Below are 14324 nucleotides of genomic sequence, written 5' to 3' on the forward strand. Positions count from 1 at the left end.
GGCACCCTGCTGTTCTCCCAGGGCCATGTGGAGCACTTCAGGCTCCAGAACCAAAGGATTTCCTTCCCAGCACCAGAAGGTCACAAATACAGAGCCCAACCAGGAGCTCCCACCAGGCCCCTGGTGCCTCGGAGCCTCCCCTAGGCGTCATATAGAGCTCAAGGAAACAAACAGCAAAGCTGCAGCATTTGAACAGGTGGCAGTTTGTGCACAAAGATGCCTCCTCTCACCAGCACCTCTACCAAATTGATTTATTTGGTTTGTCAGCACATTCAAGGGGGTGAGGGTTAACAGGACACAAAACTCCCCCACAAGCTGATCCACCGTAGTAACTGCTTAGAAAACACTGCTAGCCGAGTGAACTAAAACTATTAGAAAAAACCTTTATTTACACTGAGGAGCATGCAGCAGGGCCCTCCCCCCGCCACACACGCACCCACACCGACTTGTCCCATCTTTACATGAGATGGGGACCTCACTGCTGCTCCTCATCTCTCAGTGCTCTATCCGGACCACCACGACCGTCACGTTGTCCGCCGACCCCCGCTGCACTGCCTTGTTGGCCAGTCTGTTACAGGCAGCTTCATATCTAGCATCTGCTTCCTGCTTCCCTTCTCTTTTCTGGATGTTCTTATCCTATCGGGACAAGGGAAAGACAACACTGATCACTCCCAGCAAAGCACAGTGGCGCATGCATGTGGTTATTTCTGAGCACAGGGAAGCAAAATAAATAAGGACAAGCATCAATAGAGAGCAGCCCCTAGCAGAAGTACATTTCTGCACCACCTGCTCATTGTTCAGCTAATTAGCCTGGAGGGAGCAAGTCACATATGATTTCACAGCTCCTGCACTGACAAACGAATGTGTGAGTAGCCCAGCCCCCAAGATGCCTTCTCCTCACCTCCAGGCAGGACACAATGAAGTTCACAGCTTCTTCTGGCGTAAAGACTTTAAAGAGGCCATCACACGCTATCAGGATGAACCTGGAAGTCAGACAGGTAACGAGGATGAAGCTTTGACTCCCCACTAAAGCCACGTCCCTCTGCACTTGTTTTTAAATGAGTATCCATGCTTCAACCCAAAGACACAATGTGATAAAGCTCATCTGAAAACCCCTCCAAGGCATCAGAAGCCTCCTGGTGCCTCAGCACCAACCACTCAGGGAGCGGAGGCAGTTCAGAGTACCAGCTAACAGTTAGATGAGCCACGTCAGACCTACATCTGGACGTCCTGGGAGGCTGACTGACACGCACAATTAAGCAAGGCCATATACTGTGTCCCCATGTCTTGCTGGGAAGCTGCAGTGTTTCGCTAGGAACAGCTCCCAAATCCTTTCATTCACATTTGCTCTGATAAGTAGCCAAGTGCAAGGAAATAGAGCAACACAGACAGCTTAATATCTTGAGTGCATCCCTTTACAATGCTGTGCTCCTGGCGTAAACACAAGGGATGCAAAACCCCAGGGGAGGAGAGCTATCCATCTCTCAGCTCCCAGTGGGAAGAAGGATACAGCTTGCTGTGCACTCTCTCTCCTGCACAGGGGTTTGCACTATCCAGGAGCCCAGAACACAGTCACCAAACAGAAAACTACATCCCCTCTGCCACAGCCATACACATCTTTGCAGACAGTTTCAGACTCTGATGCTCAGAATATCCCTTGAAATATTTGAGTAGATTGCTTGCTATGGAACTCTAATCCCACCAGTAGCAGCAGTATGGGGTCACCCACATGCCTCTGAGAGCATTCAGGGCTGTACCGACCTGAATGTAATTTATCATCATCAATCATTTGCTGGAAAGTTATCTCAAATCTTCAAAAATCAGAGCTGAATGCAATGGTGTATTTGGGCACCACAGCTTCTAGGAACACCGCTTGGGCAGCACAGGGATCCAAGGATTCAAGCCTTAACCATCTGCTCAAAGACAGGTGCACAAACTTAGAGCACAAAGAAAGGATAAGGCTTATGAGCGTTATCACTACTATGAGGCTAGTTTCTCCAACAGGAGCCTTCATTGTCTTAGCAGAGTGAGACAGCAGCACTGCCCCACTGTACTGGTAAGGAACAGGAGCAGAGGGACATCAGCAGCAAGAGCATCCTCTAATTCTGGGTGATTAGCCTCAAGCGCCTTAGCTCTGGCAGCAGCTTCCATTGCTGCTGAGGAGAGAGCCAGGACACAGCAGCCTCCTCGTGAGCAGGCACAATTTACCTGTCATTGTGTGTGAGCTGGCAGCGTTTGATATCTGGCACAGAGATTACACCACAACGCTTGTACTGGCCGTCCCCAATGGAGCGGGAAACCTCCAGCACTCCCAGCACTCTTCCATCCCTGCACAAGGAGAGAAAATGCTGAGTCTCCTCTATGTACACACATCTTGCTCTTCTCCACCAGTCATTCAGCTGCCTCACACAAAACCAAACCCACTTCCCCAGCATGTTCAAATCTTGCCTTTCAAGCCTCTATCCTATTCTGCATGTTTCCCAGTCTTGCACACAAACAAATGGAGAGGGGAAGGAAGAAACGAAGTCAGGAGAATTCAAGGCTGTTTTCTCTCTCCCTGCCCTAACTCAAGTCCTGCTCAGCCTAGCAAGCCAGGGAAGCAAGAGTTATGCCAACTCCTGGAGGCAGAGGGTGTTTTTAAGAATGGTATTTAGCACACTGTGTTTCAATAGAAGATCAGAACAGCAACAGGCAGCCCCTCCTGTGCTCTGCCATTCAGGACAACCAGCCCTGCACACTGGTTCAGCTGCTAGCACTTAAAGGAACAAGAAGCACAGCCATGAGGACAGACACTGTGCTCCCTTGTGCCAGATAAGGAGGGAGAGCTGGTGCTGCAAGTAGCAACTGAACTGTGCTAAGCGCCACAGTGTGCAGCAAGTGCAGCTTAACAGTCAAGCCAAGTTCTGCAGCCCAAGTTTAAGCATGTCTATGCTGATGCTATGCCATCAGGCTTTCAGTTAGGGATAAGTTCCTACCTTTGCAGCACAACACTGTCACCATTTAAAGTCCAAGGGAAGCCAGCACCCATCAGCCAACTGACTCCTCAGATATCTGAGGGATCACTCATAGGCAGTGAAATTACCTATAGGCTCTCACTAGCAGGCACACAAAGCTCCAGAAACTCTACATCCAGAGCTGAGGCAGCATTTAGGTTTGCTCACTTGCCACCTTCAGGCACTTACCTGACATTTCCCCCTGCTTTCTGTATCCGCATACGTTCCTCATATTGGGTGGGGTTGTGCTCCTTGCTGAGGCTTAAGGCTGCGTGCTTCTGGCTCTCTTCATTGTAACGACACAGAATCGCCTGTGCTGACAAAAGACCCTTGTGAGTAAACACCAAAACTGCAGCAAGAACCTCCTGAGAGAGCTTTAAGTCTGCACTTGAGGCTTTCTACATATATAAAAGAAAAGCTAGATTAAATCTTGAAACGTAACTGTGATCTCCGCAACAGAGTACAAAAGGTTTGCAGCATTTCCCCACAGCACTTGCCTGCAAATAATACAGGCAACAGAACTCACCCTGCAGAGCTAGCAAGCTTGCAGAGGAATCAAGATGCCAACAGTGGGCATCTCTGTTCTGCTTACCCGGCTGTCTCCGAGGTTGGCAATGTAGAGAATATTATCAACAGCTAGGACACATGTAGCTGTGGAGCCATCCTTCCACGCAGGCTTTCTGAGGAAACAACAGTGAGATTACCAAGGAGGAAAGCTGTTGAGAAGTTGCTGACAGTGCTCCTGGGGACTCAAGGAAGCGTCACACAGCAACATTCAGCAGCCAGCAAGCCCGCAGTATGGTACAACTGTAGGCAGCTAAGGAAAAAACCCAAACCAAAAACTAGAATGGCCAAGGCTGCAACTGAGTTAACACCCTTTCGCCTTTCTTTTCCTTCCTTTTCTCACCATACTCTTCCTGCCCACTTCAGTCCTCACCTTCACCTCAGCAGTAACACCAATTGCTCGGTCACACTCCTGGTAGTTCACTTGCTGTAGTTAAGCTCGTATCCCTGGAGCTCTAGGCAAGCTGAGAAGTGTTTCTTAGATTACAGCTGCCACTTGAGTCTTTCCCATAACGAAGCCCAGCTTGGACACCATTCTTTACTAAAATTAGGTTTGAGAGACTGATTTCTAGACATATTTTGGGCATTTTTTCCTGATTTTGATGGTGCAGCCGAAAATATGCACGTCACTGTCAACACAACTGTTGCTACATAGGGATTCTTTGCAGTAGCTCTGTCATGTTTCCGACCAAACAGACTGCTCTGGGAATGACACTGTTGTAACAGACTCAAGGAAACTTCTTCCTATTGTCTCTTAAGAAACAGCCAATTTTTCATTTACTTAAAATTTGCAGGGCATCTCAGATGCATCAGTCTCTCCAGCTGTGTCAGAAGTGTCATTAAGAAACAGACAAGTGTAAAGAGCTGTGCTTGAAATACATTCATTTTCTTACCAATTTGTATCCTACTTACTCATAAGCCAGAGCTGGTGTGTCAGTCCAGCAGAGACAGAACAAGACAAGAGCATTAACACTCAGAACCCAGCAGGGAGATAGGCTGGCATTTCGCTCACAAAGCATCTATGTTTTTCAGTTTTGCTTTCAAAATTAGAGGTGGGAAAAAAAAAACCCCAGCAAGAGATCCCAGCTCACAGTATGGGATGCACCACTTCAGCAACACGTTAAGTCTTCAAAAAGAAGGCAAGCAGGATGCTCTGATAGGTGCAGGGTGGATTCTTGGTTAAGTTTTGGCTCCTTTCTTTGCCATTAGCAGGTATTTTAGCCCAAAGGGTCCTGGCAGGCTGCTTGCTGCAGGGTAAGACTAGAACATGCTGTGACTGAGCTCAGGCAGGAAGGCACAGCCTGGCACACAGCTGTACTTGGTGTTTCACCAAGACACGACTCAAGGCTTCCTCACAGGAAGCATTTACACTTACTGACTGGACGCCTGCTTTAAAAACTCTTCATCTGTATGTTTGAAGGTGTCCAAGAGGCATCTCTTCACGGTTTTCTCCACACTGACCACCTCACCTGCCAAACAGGGAAAACAGCAACTAACCTCCTGCTAAAACATACCCAACCCATCTCTCCCATCACGCAGAACAGATGGCAGCACATTGGGCAGATCCTGCACACAGCAGCTGAGGCACATCCCAGGCTCATGCTACCAAAGTCTGCCTGATAACATGTACGTAGAACTTACGATAAACCCCCTCTCCTCCACAGAGGTTATTTTTACTCTTCCTTTTCTCACAAAGCAGCACTGCCAAGCCTGGCAATAGAACATCTCAGGCTTGGTTAGTGGTTCAATACTGGCTGCTTGCACTTTCATTCCAAAAAAGGCTTCAACTCTCTTCCCCAAGAGACGGCGTGGTCTCTGTGCACACAAACCCATTTGGAATGAGGAACGGAAACTGCAGAACTACACACCAACAAATCCATTTCCTAAAGCAGCAGCCACAACTTCACAGCATAAAAGGTGAGGACTGTCCTACGGCCCTGACTCCACTCTCTCACCTTTGGGAAATTTCTTGATCAGGTTGAGGTGCAGATTCTGTGCTGCAAACTTCGAGGCTCGGACTCCCCCGTGGCCATCAAAAACAGCGAAGTATGAGACACGTGTGCTGGGAAGGAACAAGAAGGGCTGTCAGCCAGAAGGCAGGACTGAATACGTTTGCTCCTGCCCCACCTCAGCCAGCATAAGAAATGCTGCACTCTAAGGCACAAGTGGAGGTAACAAGTTCCAAAGCTCACGCAGTCAAGGATTTTCATGGTTTACACGCATACGCAGCGAATACTTCCTTGTAACTGCCTTCTCTGATGAAAACGAGATGTATAATATAGTTTATAGACCACAACTGGGCATAAAAGCAGCTAAACACTTCACTTATCAGGTGCTGCAACTCTGCAGCGCTATACAAACATCAGTCTGAGCAGTCCTACAGTTCCCTGCACAGCCTAAGCTTGCTGCAACTGCACTACAGACAGGAAGCTTGGATCCTTCATCAAAGAAAGCTCTCAGGACATGAGTTCAGAAGCTAAACACAGCATCAGAACAGCACTTGAGAGCACTCCTTTACACATAAATATACACATGTATGCACGTTTATATTTTATTTCCCAAGATAATTAAGCTTTTCAGGTGAGAGAGTTCTAACATTTGTTCTCTCCTCTTCAAGCACTCTCTGTTGCCCCAGATAAGGATCTCACACTCTGTAAAAACCCCAAGGCGAGGACTGATTGCTTGGAATTAAAATCAGCGTCTCAAAACATCCATGCTTCAGTGAGGGTAACAGAAACTCAATATCCAGTTATTAGGCCCACACAGACCTTGTGAAGTCAGTGACTAAATCCACTGAGTACCACTGGAAGGTATTTATATGTAATCTAGTCCTGCGATATGCTCAGGAACAGGGCTAACCATTAGCTCCAGATTTCCCAATGACAAGCTCAAAATACACATCACGAAGCAGTCTGCAAGCAAGAGCAGCAGCTGCTTAAAGCAAAAACCATCATACACCACAGGCTTTGCTGAGGCAAGCTGGAGCTCCTTCACCTCCACACCTGGCTGCCATCCACGGCTTTATCCCCTGGCTTTGGCAGTCAGGGCTCACTTACACTTGGGAGGGCAGAGGCTGGCACTCCTCAGTGATATCATTTAAGATGACATGTGCATCCTGCATGTCTTCTCTTTCACCTTTCCTCTCCGCCACGTAGCCCTTCAATCCAAGAATGCCCACTGACCCTAAAGGAGACAAACAGACACATGCCAATCAAACTCCCTCTGCCTCAGCTCACATCGATGGTCACTTTTAAGCTTTCACAAACGCACAGCAAAGTATGGCCCTTGCTTTGCAACAGCCTATCTGGCACCTTCTGCTGAGCACGGTGTATTTCCTAACAGGAGGTCAGCAGCTACAAAAGCAGCCTGCACTGTTTTGGGGGACACAAGCAGTACTTCTGGGCATTACACTGATAAGTCAAACCGTGGGGTGGGAATGAATGGCACAACTGAAACAGAAGATTAAACAAAGCGTAGCTTTAAAGAATGGGTGAGAGCAGGAAAACAAAGTCTGCTGTTTCCAGAATACGTAATTTCCTTTTCACTGAACACATCTGGTTTCCCAAAGCTGAACATAACACGTGGGAACTTGCACTGAAGTCAGATGTATTATATGTCAACACAAATAAGCCTCTCTCTCTCTCTCTCTGGCTTTCTCACCAGCCACTCAGGAGAGATTTGTGGATCTGGCAAAAGAAACTGGTGCAGGTCAAGCCTTCCAGAAGCTTCACACCCAGTTCCCCTGCTGGCAGCACAACCCCTTACTCTGCAGATGCCAAGGCACTCACACTGCCCAGCTCCTGCCACTTCAGCAGACTGGTAAGGAGGCCCATGTGGGGGAGGCAGAGTGCCAGAGAGTTTGAGGGGCTCCTTCCACACCGCAACCTGCTCCCCACGACAGGCTGCAAATGCCAGCAGACTGGAGAACCAATGCTCAGCTTTAGTCTGGACTTCCTCAGCAAAACATCAGAAGTACAAATTGAGTACATTTGTTTTCAAACTGTCTGAAAACCTTTACAAACTTTCTTTTCCACAAGTTCTTCCCTGCCATTCTTCTCTTCCTCCTCCATGGACTTCCTCTTCTCCCCTTTTGCATGGCTCCCTTCTGAGACCTGCTCAGGAGCGCTGGAGGCTAAAAGAGAACAAAAGCAGGCAGCTGAGGACTTCCAGCTTGGTTTTATTTGCAGGACTTCAGCAGTAAATCCTCCTGTACTGAAGCACTCTTGAGAGCACAGACTCACATGCTCACACAGCATTAAGTGACAGGTAGCCGACATCACTATCTAACCCAGCACACACAGATGTGGTCACCTTGAATCACATAGCCCTCCCTCAGCCACAGTACAGCCACGTACAGCTAGAGGGCATCTGATTCTTCCCAAGCCACAAACCATTTCCGAGCTCCTGGCATTTATTGCAGTTGAACGTTCAGACAGTTAACATTCCAAATCAGAGCCTTGCTTGATTTTAATTAACATTTGTGTCTGTGGAGTTCTGGCCACAACACGAGGAGGCACACATCATTACTCTGAAGGCACACAGTGTATTCATTATGGACTTCGGAACGCTGCTTACAAAGTAAAGCTGTCAATTAAAAATAGTTGCCGTGGCATCAGAACCTTTTCCCGTTCCCATATGACATTGTCTCCCCCAAGGAGCTAGCAACCATCTGGCTGCACACAGAGCCCTGCCTACCAGCAGTTTGGTTCTGAAGAGGATGGAGAGGCCGGGCCAGCAGAGACAACACAGCTGCTTACCTGCATCACTGCTGCTGGCTGGTGGAAGATCATCGAAGAGTAAAGAGCTTCCTTTTCCTGGAGCACAACAGAAAGGCAAAAAGTGAGCACCTTTATCACTGTAGGGGAACAAAGCTCTGCACGGCCCCCATACCGTGCACAAGCTACACAACGGACCAAAGGCAGCCGCATTTCAACCTCCGCTCGGAGGCCTCAGGGCCGCGCTCCAGCCTGACGCCTGCCTGGGGGCACGCTCACACGGAACGAAGCAGGGCACGGCGGGGCCCTACCTGTGTCGGCGCTGCCGGCCGGCGGGAGGTCGTCGAAGAGCCGAAGCTGCCCCTGGGCCTCCTTCCCTGCAAGACACCGGAAGAGGCTCGGCACGAGCGGCAGGCCCCGGGCGCACCCGCACCCCCAGGGCTTCCCCTCACAGCCCCGCGCTGAGGCGGCCTCCAGGCCGCGCGGCCGAACGCTCCGGACTCCCGCCTCCGGAAAGGCCCCGCTGACCATCCCCAGCCCGGAGCGGCTCTGAAACCCCTACCGGGATCCCCCCGACCCCTCACCCTGGGCTGAGCCGCCAGGCTCGGGCAGGTCCCCGAACAGGTCCATCCACCGCGCCCGGCCCAACGCCGCCCGCCCCGCCGCCGCGCCCCGCCCCTGCCAATCTGGCCCGCGGGGCGGGGCATTGCAGCCTGACGGCCAATGGGAGGCCGCGGGAAGGCCGGAAGCCGGCGCGAGAGCGGCGTGGCGGCGGCGGAAGTGCTCCGGAGCTTAACAACACGCCGCCGAGGGGCGGTGACGCAGCGGTGAGTTCACCAATCGCGAAGCGGAACGGCGCTGCCAATCAATACCGCTCTGGCCAATGGGGCGGCAGGGCGCCAGCCGCGTGCCCGGCTTTTGAGGGGGAATGAGGAAGCGCCCCCTGGCGGCGCCGTGAGGGAACCCACCGCCCCCACCGCCCCCACCGCCCCCACCTGCCCGACGCCCCCCAGCAAAGCACGGCTCGAGGCGGCTGCGTCAATGCCACATTTATTTCAGAACCGAACAAGCCTGGCGCGCGCGGGCAGGCGGCCGGGGCCCGAAGCTCCAACACGGGGAGGAGGGGGCACAGGAGCGGGGTGGGGACGGCTGCGGTCCCGCGTGGGGCCGAGAGGACGCGGGGCTGAAGCGGGCCTCGAGCTGCAGGCCTCAGGCCCGGCGCGCTCTGCAGGTTGGCTGGCCTCAGGCACGCCTCGGAGCCAGGCCCACAGCCCCGTATGGCCGCCAGAGCAGTGTCTGGTTGCTGGCAGACACCGGGCCCGGCCCTGTCGGAAGGCCTCCGCCGGGAGCTGCCTTCACCCCGGAGGAGCCTCTCGCCCCCAGGCAGGAGTTGGGCCAAACTGGGATCCTACCAACGAGGAAAACAGCCGAACGGGGAGCGACGCGCCCGGCCGCCCCCGTCCTCCGTGTCCTTGTGGGTTTACAGAGGAGCAAACGGTGTGGAGGGACGGCCTCTGCCCAGCACCGCACCGACACACACAGGGGACAGCGTGGGGACGTGCGGTGGTGGGGCTGAGGTGTGGCCGTGCTGTGCAAATTAAGGTTGGCTGTGAATGCGTGACAGCGAAGCGAGGCCCGGCAGGGCCCGGGGATGTGCGGGGGAAGGCGCCCGCCTTCCTGCCCGGAGCTGCATGGGCCACCCTCGGGAAGCCCTGAAGTGAAGCACCCGCGCTCGGCGAAACGACCAACGAACAGACGAGAGGAGGGACATGAGCGAGTGGGTGAGGGATTCGCTGGGGAGGAGGAGGCCGTGGGGAGCCCCGCCGGCACGGCTGTGCTGCAGCCATAGACCGAGTCATCTATGGAGGCGGGGGGAGGAAGGTGGGATTGCACTTCTGGAACAGGGGTGTGGGGTACGAAAATGTCAGCTATGAAAGTAAGAAGCCCCGGCCTCTCTGCTCCCCACCATCCCCACCCCAACGCTGGTCTCTGCACTGCCCAATCACCTGCCTCAGCCCTGTTCTTCCTGCAGGAGGGGACAGCAGAGCCTTTGGGGGCGAGGGCAGTGAGGAGCCGTGGGGCTGGGATGGCTGCTCCGAATCCCGGCTCCTGGGGAGCGCTGTCAGCCAGCTTTGGGAACAGCCTGCCCAGCCTCCATGCTCCTCACCATGGTGATGCCAACCTCCCCAGCTGTTTGGTAGGAGGCCCTGGGGGCAGCATGGGGACCACCAACGTGGGCTGCATTTCAGGCACCGGACAGAAAAAGGAGCCCAAACGCACTTGCTCTCAGTGAGGCACAACCATCCCACGGGGCTCGGGCGGTTGGCTCGTCCGTGTGCATGTGGGTGCCCTGGCCACCCAAAACAGCGTGTGTCCCCCACCAGAGGTAGATGGGGCAGGGAGGAATTGCCTCGCTTGGGAAGACGTGGTGCCTCGTCCGGTCACCGCTTCTGGGAAAAGTAGTTTAAGCGCTGGGGGGCAAAGCAGAAGGTTGAGGGAGGGATGGGGAGTGAGGGCGAGCGCACCGCAGTCGCCATGCTTGGTCCCTTCTCCCAGAAAGGTGTCTCTGGGAGAGGGGCTGCGGTGGCCTTGGCACCAGCCCGCTGCCAAGCCTCTCCCCGGCTCAGGGGAGGCATTGTTCGGGGGCCAGGACCCAGTGCATGGGTTTCTGTGATGTAAATAGAAATAAATACTTTATAAATATAATCTTAAACTACTGACTCCTGATTTTGCCCTGCCATCTTTTGTAGAAACAATAAATTAGGAAATCCCCATACCTAAACTACCACTTTCCCTTCACGTGGAAGCAATTCCTCCTGATTTCTCATCTCTGAGCTTTACAGCACTGCTACCTCTGTAGATCAAAGACCAGCTTTTAACCGGATCTACCCTCTTTGCTCCCTCCTCTCCGAAAGGAACCTTTCCGGAGCGTTACAGGTTGTGTGACATGAAGGCCACCCCTGGGGGGGACGGGCAGAAGATCACATGCACACAAGAAATCCTGCCCAGGTGGGACCGGGCGTTTGCAGCTACGAACAGAAATGAGTTTCCCCCGTGAAGGTGTAGATCGAGACAGATCCTTCCATGGAGCAGGCAGCTGGGGCAGCAGATGGTGTGAGAGATCAGATGTTAACATGGGGACTCTTGAGACAGAATCTGCTATCTTGATCCTGTTGGCAGACGGATGAGGTGGAGGGTGGTTTTCAGGTTAGATTCTCATCTGGGCTGTTCTCCTTCTGGACAGCTTGGATCTGAATTGGAAACCAAGAGACAAAAGAAGTCAGAGATGAGGAAAAGGAGATCCGTGGTATCTTGGGGGCAGGCTGGTTCTTGAATCCAGCTGGAGCCAGTGGGGCGTGGGGTTAACAGTGCTCCCTTGCCAAGGCTCGCAGATCTCTGTGCATTGGTTCCTACTCCCCTTCTGCAATTCGAGAGGATCTCAAGAGTGTCTTGAGATGTTCTCAAGAAGAGCAAAGGCTCAGTGTGCTACGTATGGCTGCTGCTTCTTTGAGCTTGGTCCCTGTACCAACCACAACCTGGCCCTTGGTTAAGTGGGGAGGAGTAACCCCTTACAGCTATAAAGTGGCAGAGCAGAAATCAAAATTAACACAGCCCAAACTCTGTCAGCTTAGAGCCCATTCCACCCCATCCCGGCTCAGCAGGCACTCCCCATGTCTGTCCAGGAAGGACAGCAGCTTGCAGGCCAGAGACATCACTTAAGCCGCTGGTGACCTCCCCACCCCCTACTACGGTCCATCCACCAAAGCGTACCCCTTCTGTCACCCTCTCCATACCTTATGGACCCAGCCAGGAGGGGGTTGAAGGCATAGAGCCAGTCGTGCATGTCCTTGTCACTGCTTGCCTGCAGCAGGATGCCCCGGTGCTCCGTGCACACCGCAAACGTGTTGGGGGTCTGCTAGGGGAGAGCTTGGGGTCAGCACCTTGCCGCAGGGTGTTGAGGCTCCCCATGTGAGGCTGACACCCACCTTCAGCATGGCCTGCTGGTCCTCGCTGTACTCCACTTGGGCCTTGGAGAGGTTGAGTATGGCCCTCTCCACTGAGTCCTTGTCTGAGTTGTAGATGTAGACGTACGGGCGCCTGACCACCACGAAACGCTTCACCCACCCATTGGTGTGGGGCTCCAGGAAGTGCAGGTAGCCCTTTTTGGAGACGATGGGGCTGCAGTGGGACAGAGAGGGCTGGATCAGGCTGGGACGTGGGCTGCAAGGAGGTGGCTGCAGTAGAGCACTGTCACCTTTCTCCCCCACGCTACTGGTCGCCCCCTCCGTCCCTTTAGGGGTCCCCCCCTGGCCTCCCCAGTGGCTCCTACCTGACTCGGATCTCCTGAATGTCAGGCACCAGCTGCCGCTGAGGCTCTTTCTCATCCTCAGGCCGGCGGGCCGGGGACTTCTTCTGCTCTCCTTCCACCACAGGCTCCAGGTCAGGACTCTCCACCCTGGAGGAGACCTGTGGGGTTCTGAGAGGAGGAGAAAGGATGGAGTTGGAGGAGGATGAAGAGCACCCATCAGGCGGGACCGTGCCTGAGCAGTACTGCCATCCTGCTCGGTGAACACTGGGGACTCAACCCGACTCCCTGGCCACCTTCGTACCTGACTTCCATGGTGTTGTAGCGTCCTTCCACCAGCGACGGGCAGGTTGAGGAGGGCGTGAGGGTGGTGACCCCGAGAGCTGACATGGAGGGGTCTCTCATCAGGGTCACAGACATTTCAGACAGCTGTGGAGGAGCGGAGGTGTGGACTGGAGTCTCTGCCCAAAGCCGGGCACAGCTCTGGCCGGGGCAGGGAGAGGAACGTGCATATGGGTGCTCTGGGAGCAGTCAGGCGAGCAGAGGGTGGCAGCAGGGCCACCCGCAGACCCACCCCTGCCCCGCGAGCCCCAGTCCCCACGCGTCCCTCCCAACCCTCACCAGCCCTGCAGACCCCAAGTTTCTGTCACCACCCCGGTACCTTGCTCTCGCTGGCGCTGATGCAGACGTGGCTGTGGCTGTACTCGCGGTTGAAGGTGTGCGTGAGCAGGCGCAGGCACTGCGGGCAGATTGAGGATGATGGTTTAGGAGGCTCCTTCTTCCACCCCACCGCCTTCCCCACCGTGTCGCTACCACCATGCCCGCCCCCCTTGGAACCCCTTCTGGCTCCAGGATGGTACCTTCACAGCCAGCTCCTTCTGCCTCTCACTGGGGGTTTCGGGAGGAGAGGTCCGTCCTTCCGGGGCCCCATCAGCCGAGAGTGGAGAGGAGACACAGGAGGTGCTTCGGGACTCGGAGTCCTCGCTGGAGCACGGGGACAGGGACTCCAGGCCCAGGCGCTGGGTTGTCTCCAGCTTCTCACGCAGCAGCAGGTAGTGCCTGGTTTTCTCCACCTGGGTGAAGGCAGCCCTGCTAGCACCAGGCTTCCCCCTGCCCAGCTTGGAGGCATCTTTTGAGGGACACGCTTCCCACACCCCATTAACCCCACTGCTTATTAGCTTTGAGTCTGCAGGCACCTGGCTAGCATCAGTGCAGCAGGAACAGAGCCGCACGACACAAAGCCAGGAGAGCTGAGAATCCTGGGTGTGTTTTGGCACCCACTGTTGCAAAGTGTGCCATTTCAGCCCCAAGAAGCTCTTCCCAGCCCAACATCCTACCTCTTGCAGGAGGCTGAGTTTCTCCAGCTCCCACTGATGGTCAAGGATGAGGCTGTCGCTGCGGGGCCGCCAGCCAGCCAGGTTCTCTTCACCCCGCACGTAGGCTACGGAGGTGTCCAGCACGCGCCGGCGCCGCCTCTGCATGCCTTTGGGGACAAACACAGGGCTCAGGGGACAGACACATGGCTCAAAGGATGGGCATATGGCTCAGGCGCTCATAGAATCACTCACACCACAGCCCTGCAGTGAACGTGCAGGGCACCCACCTGGACTGCCAGCATCTGCCACGCGGCACAGGCTCAGCTCGTAGACACCCGTCACGCGGTTGCTGTGAGCAAAGGGAGATGTCACCCGATCCTGTCCACATACTCTGAGGTTTTTCCCCACATTCCAGGGCAGCACTGGGTGC

The 14324-nt window shown here is 54.2% G+C and overlaps 2 protein-coding genes across 22 annotated transcripts in view; both read right to left on the reverse strand.

The window, feature by feature from the left end:
- Positions 1–369: 369 nt before the first annotated feature.
- ILKAP (ILK associated serine/threonine phosphatase) lies at positions 370–8936 on the reverse strand. Its single transcript, XM_422661.8, has 12 exons — positions 8857–8936; positions 8584–8649; positions 8315–8371; positions 7570–7689; positions 6614–6740; positions 5513–5619; positions 4933–5026; positions 3586–3673; positions 3183–3304; positions 2209–2328; positions 902–983; positions 370–636 (listed from the first exon to the last, which is right to left on the reverse strand). Exons 1-12 carry the CDS (start codon positions 8900–8902, stop codon positions 496–498), a joined length of 1170 nt encoding a protein of 389 aa, XP_422661.2. The 5' UTR covers positions 8903–8936; the 3' UTR covers positions 370–495.
- Positions 8937–9306: 370 nt separating this feature from the next.
- The window catches only part of KIF1A (kinesin family member 1A), a 32638-nt gene continuing 27620 nt past the window's right edge, over positions 9307–14324 (reverse strand). For 18 of the 21 annotated variants that reach the window (XM_015277102.4, XM_015277101.4, XM_040705864.2 and 15 more), the window contains 9 exons: positions 14182–14243; positions 13916–14061; positions 13439–13651; positions 13240–13317; positions 12883–13007; positions 12603–12749; positions 12259–12451; positions 12067–12185; positions 9307–11523 (listed from right to left, as the gene is read on the reverse strand). In XM_015277102.4, the coding sequence (XP_015132588.1) occupies positions 11481–11523; positions 12067–12185; positions 12259–12451; positions 12603–12749; positions 12883–13007; positions 13240–13317; positions 13439–13651; positions 13916–14061; positions 14182–14243 (1126 nt within the window). In that variant the 3' untranslated portion in view covers positions 9307–11480. Of the gene's footprint in view, positions 11524–12066; positions 12189–12258; positions 12452–12602; positions 12750–12882; positions 13062–13239; positions 13318–13438; positions 13652–13915; positions 14062–14181; positions 14244–14324 lie in introns of all 21 variants that reach the window. The other 3 variants (XM_040705860.2, XM_040705838.2, XM_040705865.2) reach the window with 2 other exon arrangements.

This window comes from Gallus gallus, chromosome 9 (assembly GCF_016699485.2).
Source record: "Gallus gallus isolate bGalGal1 chromosome 9, bGalGal1.mat.broiler.GRCg7b, whole genome shotgun sequence".
Classification (NCBI taxonomy): Eukaryota; Metazoa; Chordata; class Aves; order Galliformes; family Phasianidae; genus Gallus; species Gallus gallus.

Coding starts and splice junctions, on each gene's coding strand:
- ILKAP (XM_422661.8), bottom strand. CDS start 8,902: ATGGACCTGTTCGGGGACCTGCCCGAGCCTGGCGGCTCAGCCCAGG. Junction 7,690..8,314: donor AGCCAGCAGCAGTGATGCAG/GTAAGCAGCTGT, acceptor GTTCTCTTTTAG/CCTCCAGCGCTCCTGAGCAG. Junction 2,329..3,182: donor AAAGCAGGGGGAAATGTCAG/GTAAGTGCCTGA, acceptor CTCCTTGTGCAG/GGATGGAAGAGTGCTGGGAG.